General features: G+C 41.0%; 1 protein-coding gene across 1 annotated transcript in view; it reads right to left on the reverse strand.

The window, feature by feature from the left end:
* The window catches only part of FMNL2 (formin like 2), a gene marked incomplete in the record, with an annotated part of 348,552 nt that overhangs the window by 42,799 nt on the left and 298,527 nt on the right, over positions 1–7,226 (reverse strand). The window contains 3 exon segments of the mRNA XM_027775349.1: positions 507–608; positions 2,362–2,511; positions 4,897–5,007. Coding sequence (XP_027631150.1) covers positions 507–608; positions 2,362–2,511; positions 4,897–5,007 — 363 coding nt within the window.

Here is a 7,226-nt window from a genome sequence, read left to right on the forward strand (position 1 = left end):
CCCCCCCTCCCTCCCTCCCTCCTTCCTTCCTTCCTTCCTTCCTTCCTTCCTTCCTTCTTTTCTTTCTTTCCTGTGAGTGCTATCAGGTCTAGCCTGTGTTGTGACTATATTGTTTCCACAGCAACCACCAAGTCTGGTTTTGAGTAGGAGGAAAGCAAAGAAATATGAAGAAGCCCAAGTTCTAATACAAATAAATAAGTGGCATGAATTAAATCTGTGCTGTGTTTTCATTTCCAACCAAATAGATGGATTCACAGAATTGACTCAGCCTCCTCTAGATGAGAAAACATTGTTGTCTCAAAATCTGTGATAACAGTGAACCCCCAGTATTTGACTGCACACACGTGTGTACACATTTGATTGAGTATCATCTCTGAAATGGACCCAATAAATACACTGCATCAACATATTCCTCTGAAACGCATGCCCTCCAGGTCCAGCTAGCCTGAAGCTGCAGGATGTTCCTTACAAGGCCCGTCTGGGGAAGCTCCCATCATCACACTTACTCGAACGACATCCAGCTCTTTATTCCTCTGCATGAGCTGCTTTTCCAGTTCCACGATCTTGGACATGGCTTCATTTTCAGTGTCCTGCAGCTTTTCAGACAGCTGTAACATTTTGAGAAGGAAGCGGTGTCACTTAGAGTCATTCTGATCAGGTCCCCCATTCTCAGAAAGCGTAGCTTGAGACCACTGGGGCCCATCAAAGGTCTACATGTGTTTCACAGGTTGTTTTCTGGAAATGCTGATATTTATATATGGTTCTGAATATGCATTTCTTTCTACAAGAAATTAATCATTTATACATGGTCCTTAACAAAACCCACACATCAGCACCTTGGTGTTTCAGCATATAGTGTCTCCCTCTGTTTCTGTGGGGCTCACAAGGACAGGGAACAGAAAAATGAGAGAGGAGGGAAAGTCCACACCACCTCTCTCTCTCCCTCTCCCTCTTACACACATATACACACACACACACACACTAATGAAAAGGCCATCCAGCAAAAGCTTTTGAAAACTATTGACCCACAAGTTATGGTTCTGTCATTCCAGGTGGCCAGTTGATAAAACACTATTGCGTGTTTCTACCCAAACTATACAGATAGTAAGTAATCTGGTGAGGAAGGTCAAATCAATAGGTAGCCTGCTACAAAAGTGGACACGTAAGTAAGGTCATGCAACGCTGGTTGAGGCTTCAGGAGAAGGACAGAAGTGCCATGTTTTAATTAGTTTCTTTCTGCATTAGGTATAATATTTTCTGATTTCCCACATCTCACTGAAAACTATCACAAGTAGAGGAAACCAGGGAGGCAAGGTAGAAAGGAAAAGTGGAGATTTATGCTGATCATATTCAGACTATAATACAGAAGAAAAAATATTGGGTCTGTAAATTCTCTTCCTAAGTGGATGCCAACTAGGTCACTGTAGTGCTCACAAGGGAAGGGTTTGGGGCCTGTCAACTTGGCATGTGCAAAAGCCATGAGGGTGCACATTTTCAGAATGATAGGAAATGGTGAAGGAAATTCAACCCGTGCTGTACACTTTAGAGGGAAATGTAGAGGAAAATCAGTGGACTGTTCAAAGGGAAAAAATAACATTCCTCCAGAAAGAGACAATTCATTTCTCAGTCAAGGAAAATGCCAATCAAAATTTATCAAGAGACTCTGGTCCTCACCCTGCTTGGGTTTCTGAGAAGCACCACTTTTCTGCTCATTTCTAAATACTGAAATATTGCTTACTGAATTAAAATGCAACTTGGTCTTCGGCAAGAAAAATCCCTGAAGAAAAAAATAAGGCCTTGTACTGATGGAAAGAGAGATTCTATTATACTGAAAGCGCAGTCCTCTTCTAAGAGGAGGACATACGGAAAAGCTTATGAATTGCCTCAATGACACATGTTGTTGAAATGGCTCTATCTAGAATCTGAGTAACCATAAGACAAGAATGTTCAGACATCCATCATGGAGACACTAGCTAATCTGGTCCAAAGGCCCATATGGACATATCTGATAAGAAGGTGGCTCATATTCGAACATACTTTACCGCAGGTCACATTCCCATATGTGAGATCTTTTCCCTCTAATCTTTAGATAATACAACTATCCAGCTCTCCTGTGCCTGTTACTAGGACCAGGAAATGCAACTCAGACCCAGCAGATACAGAGCTGGTACGGGCGCAGAGGCAAGGTGATGCTTCTACATTGTGTTAAGTGACATGCCTGCCTTCTGAGAGCTCACAGTTCCAGGTAATACTCAGTCCTATACTATCGATCTTTTCATGTACTGCCAGAGAGCTAACATCACTGTTGCTTTGCACCCGGGTGAAACGTAAGCAGTGTTCCCTTTTCTGAGACATAGTTACATGAGAGATGTTTTCTTCCAGCTCTTCCACCCTCTCCAAGGCAGCATTCTTGGTTTCAGCATCTTCTAGCAAAGCACCCACATCGAACACGTTGTCCAGATAAGCCTGAATCTGTACCTGCAGCTTGTCACTCTCTGTGTGTTTCAGCTTCTAAAAAACCAGAAGTCAAGAGTAGGTGGTATTAGCTTAGACGTGGAACATAATTCAGTCTACGTGTTTTGTATTTTACAAGTAGTCCAACCTTTTCCAAGAGCGGGTTTAATAAACCATTTTCCTAAACAGAATTATGGAGTGACTGCCTAAGAGGGTACCATTAGATTACTTCCTGGTGAATCTCCTCTCCCGAATATACATACAATTTTTCCTACACTGATAGGGCTTATTTTAGCATGAATTGCTGGAGCCCACCCTCCATGACACCCTCCCTAAATGAGTGCCCAACATGAGCAGCTCAAGGCTCCCCAAAGCACAAACTAAAAGCTTTTCCTAGTTCATTATATCCCAGACTAGGCACTGAGAAGAAATGGCTGGCTTCATAGGGATACTAGTGGTCAAATACGTCAGTGACTCTTCCCTGTAAGTGATGACCTTCCCCGAGGAAGAGATGAGAGGCTAAAATATTTGACCCGTGGCCGGTGACAATAAACATTTATTAAACAAAGGAACAGACACAGACTGTGTTTTGTAAACAAATGAAGCATTTAAATATTACATGCTTATAAATGTAGTCTCTAATCACCTCTATCTATTACGGTCCAGTATTAACACAACATGAAGTTAAAGAAATATACTATTTTTTAAACATCTTTACTTTTTAAAAGGAATTCCATTTTACATAAATTCTCAGGAAAATAGTTTTCTCCTAGGTCTAATCTGGAATTCTTTTCTTTTTAATTTTTATTTCTTTTTATTTCTGTTTCTCTTATACATTCAATCACGTTACTTAGCTTACAAAGTGAATATTCCAACATGTGTACCTTTCTCCCCAGTCTAGTTCACCATACTAGAAAGTTATCTTTAACAAATAATAGTCCATTTCTTTGTCCCATAAATGCCTTGCCTCTCTATTTTTCTCCTTAATGCCCTTCTTCAGACTCTACTCCTTCACCCGCCCTCTTCTCACACTGTATCTGGTATTCACAACCATTTACTTAGTTTCTATAACCTTTCTATACTTTAGCTTTTTGGAAGAGAGTAGGTTTTCTCTCACTTTAGGAATCAGAACTAGAAAGATTTCCGAATAAGGGCAAAGGCTAGAAAGAAAACGGAGAAGTTTAAATGAGATTTTCAAAAAGGTTCACAATGGGTGTTCACTCATATGTCATCACCTGCTATTATCACCCAGACCTAAAGGAAGCTCTGCTGAGACCTCACAAAACTGAACCCAGGATACCATTAAGAATCTATAGTCTCAATTTTTTGTTCCAATATGGCTACTCTCAGAATAGACGAACCTTGATTTTAAAGCTGAAAAACCCTTTCAATACAATCAATAATCTGCCAATGACATCAATCTTTAAACACACCGAAAAATAACTCTTTGATGGGCACATATTATGTCTCTCCCTAAGTAAAGTCTTTAGACAAATTTAGGCCAGTCCACTCAAGGGCAGTCCAGCTGATCTGATGAGCAAAGACATCGGGTGGAGAGTCCCAGCTCTGAGACTCTTCCTCTCAACAAGCTGTAATTCCCTGGCTTTTAAAGTTAAGCAGCTGCATTCTGGAATATCCAAGGGAAGTACTTCTATCTTTATGGCTAGAAACAGCCTAGACATTGAGGCTAACATTCCTTGCCCTATTACTAACATTATTCCAAATTAATCTGGACCATTCCTGCATGAGAGAGAAAACAAAACAGCCTAAGAGTCAAAGAACAGGACACATAGCTAGTCATGCCTGTTCATGATTTCTCACATCAACTTTCTGTTTTCTTAACTGAAAAACTTCAGGGAACTGGCTGAGCTCTTCTGCAAGGAAGCAAGAGAAAGAGAAACTTTAAACCCACTTTTTCCAAGAATAAAAAGTAGAACTTTCAAATCCACAAACACTTTAAGCAGACTTTAACAGCTTCAGGAGGAAGTCTCTAGTGCCCATTTCCTCATTACTTTTTTATGTGTTAAGCATTTACTCATCCCTCTATAGCAGTCTTGGTTTGACTTTCCCTGCCCAGATGCAGTCCCCAGAGTAAACAAGAATGCAAATTGCCCAACAGCCTGGATGAAGGCCACAGTGAGACTTGACCCAGACAGTGAGCATAAGCTGAGGAGGGCCACAGCAAGGCTGCAAGAGGTTATCTGACTCTTATACTAAAAGGCAGCTGGCAAAAGATGGCTGAAGGTCTCAGGAGGTCTCCAAGAACCCAGCTTCTCTACAAATTGCATGACACAGAGTGGTTCCCTTTGAGTAGCACAACAGTAGCTGACTGTATTGAGCTCTAAGTGCGCTTTACCCACTATGGAACTATGGAAGTGTACCTTTGGGAGCAGGTAATAAATCAGTTCTAATACCGGAGCCAAAGGGTACAGTTATACTCACATCCAAGTATTCATCCAGGCCTAATTTGGTAAATTCATATTGGAGGTGAACTCTGAAATTCATGTCTTCTACGGAATGGACGACAATATTAATAAACTGCATAGAGGCCACCTGGAATGAGATTGCCAAGAGTTTAAATGGGCCCAAACTTTTTTCTCCATTAAATCATAGGTATGAGCTTTCATTTTCACAAATTGAGGTCTACTTACCGATGTTCTTTTCCTTCATTTCACTGGGTCTCTAAAAATGTTTTATCATTTTTTAATTCAACAAATCATAGAGGTACCACAATAAGATATCACTTCATACTCACTATAATGACAATAATGAAAATAAAATATGATAGAAAGTATTGAATGCTGACATTCAAACCATCCACTGCTTTGAAAAGCGGCCAGTTCTTGGGAACCAGCAGTTAGCGTAATGGCTATGTCGCTGGACTCCCACGTAGTCGACCGTGGTTCGCATCCCGGACCCTGTGGCTTAAAACTCACGCCGGGCGCATGTGTGTACGTGCCCAAGATCCCAAGAGGAGAATGCAGGAGAAGGGATTGCAGCACAACCATTCCCCCCTGGGGGGTGATTTCTTGCTTTCTGTCTCTATGTCTCTCTCTGTCTGTTGAGCGCACGCACCCTATAGCGAAAAATCTCTCCAAAAAAAAAAGTGGCCAGTTCTTCAGTATGTTAGTCTTATTCTATGGGGTTGGCAGGTGGCGTTGTGGTTAAAGGTACTAGACTCCCACAGGACTGACTGCAGATTGACTCCCAGACCTGGTGGCTTGCTTTCTCACTTTCCCTTTCTCTCTCTGGTCAAATTAAAAATAATAGTAATAACAAATGAAATTAAATAAATAATTCTTTTTTAAAAAAGTTTTACCCTATGACTGAGCAAATTTTCTCCTAGGTACATAGCCAAGAGAAGTTAAAATACATGTCCACATAAGAATCTGTACATGAATATAGCACAGTAGTATAAAAAACCCAATGTCAAGAACCAGCAGTTAGCGTAATGGCTATGTCGCTGGACTCCCACGTAGTCGACCGCGGTTTGCGTCCCGGGCCCAGTGGCTTAAAACTCACGCCGGGCACGTGTGCGTGTGTGCCCAAGATCCCGAGAGGAGAATGGAGGAGAAGGGATTGCGGCGTGACCATCCCCCCTGGGGGGTGATTTCTCGCTTTCTGTCTCTCTCTTTCTGTCTGTCTGGCGAGTGCACGCACCCTATAGCAAAAAAATCTCTCAAAAAAAAAAAAAAAAAAAAACAATGTCCATTGCATAATGGGTTAATATATCCAGACAATGGAATATTATATGACAATAAAAAATGGAGTAGTGATATGTGTGACTACATGAATGAACATGGAAACATCATGTGAAAGGGAAAAAAAAGCACTCAGTCACAAAAGACTACACATTAAAGGATTCCTTTCATACAAAATATCCAAAACAGGCCAAACTATAGAAATTGACTAGTGATTGCATATGTCTGGGTGGGGGTCAATGAAGAATGATGGCTAATGCATACAGAGTTTCTTTTGAGGGTGACAAATGTTCTAAGTTAGAATGTGGTGATGGGTTCATAACCTTGTGAATATATCAAATGTGCACTGAACTGTATACTTAAATGGGCAAATTAAATGGTAAAGTCTAATAGGTACAGAGAACAAACCGTGTAAATTATCACAGACATAGTGTACAAATTTGAAAATTGTTCCAAAAAGAACAGAAGTCACTTATAGTCTCACCACAATGTAATCACTTCTAAAAATTCACTGTGTGTTCCAACATACCTACAGGATAATAACAGAAAGTAAGAAAGCACCCCCGGGGGGATGGCCATGCTGCAATCCCTTCTCCTCTGTTCTCCTCTTAGGATTCTGGGCACGCACACAGATGTGCCCAGTATGATTTTCAAGCTGTCAAGTCTGAGTCTCAAACCATGGTCTGCCATGTGCGAGTCCAACACCTGAACCACCATGCCAACCTGCTGGCCTGATTTCCTTTATATTTTAAAAATTTGTTTTAGAGTTGGATTCTTCTTGGAATATATGGTATACCTGGATATCTTTGAAAGTGTATAAACTCTCTGGGTTACAAGAAACTCTACTGCAGTTTATTAAAAATTTACTTCAGGTTCTAATAGTTCAATAAGCTAACAGAAAATGATTTTGTTGGGACCAGCAGTTAGTGTAATGGCTATGTTGCTGGACTCCCATGTAGCAGAATGTGGTTCGAGTCCTGGACTCGACTTTATTTGGCATCCTGAACAGACTGCTGCGGAAGACCTGACTGGGTTATCTGCTCCAGGCTAGAAGCAATCTGGGAGATTAAG

The sequence above is a fragment of the Tupaia chinensis genome, unplaced genomic scaffold (genome assembly GCF_000334495.1).
Source record: "Tupaia chinensis unplaced genomic scaffold, TupChi_1.0 Scaffold000549_1, whole genome shotgun sequence".
Classification (NCBI taxonomy): domain Eukaryota; kingdom Metazoa; phylum Chordata; class Mammalia; order Scandentia; family Tupaiidae; genus Tupaia; species Tupaia belangeri.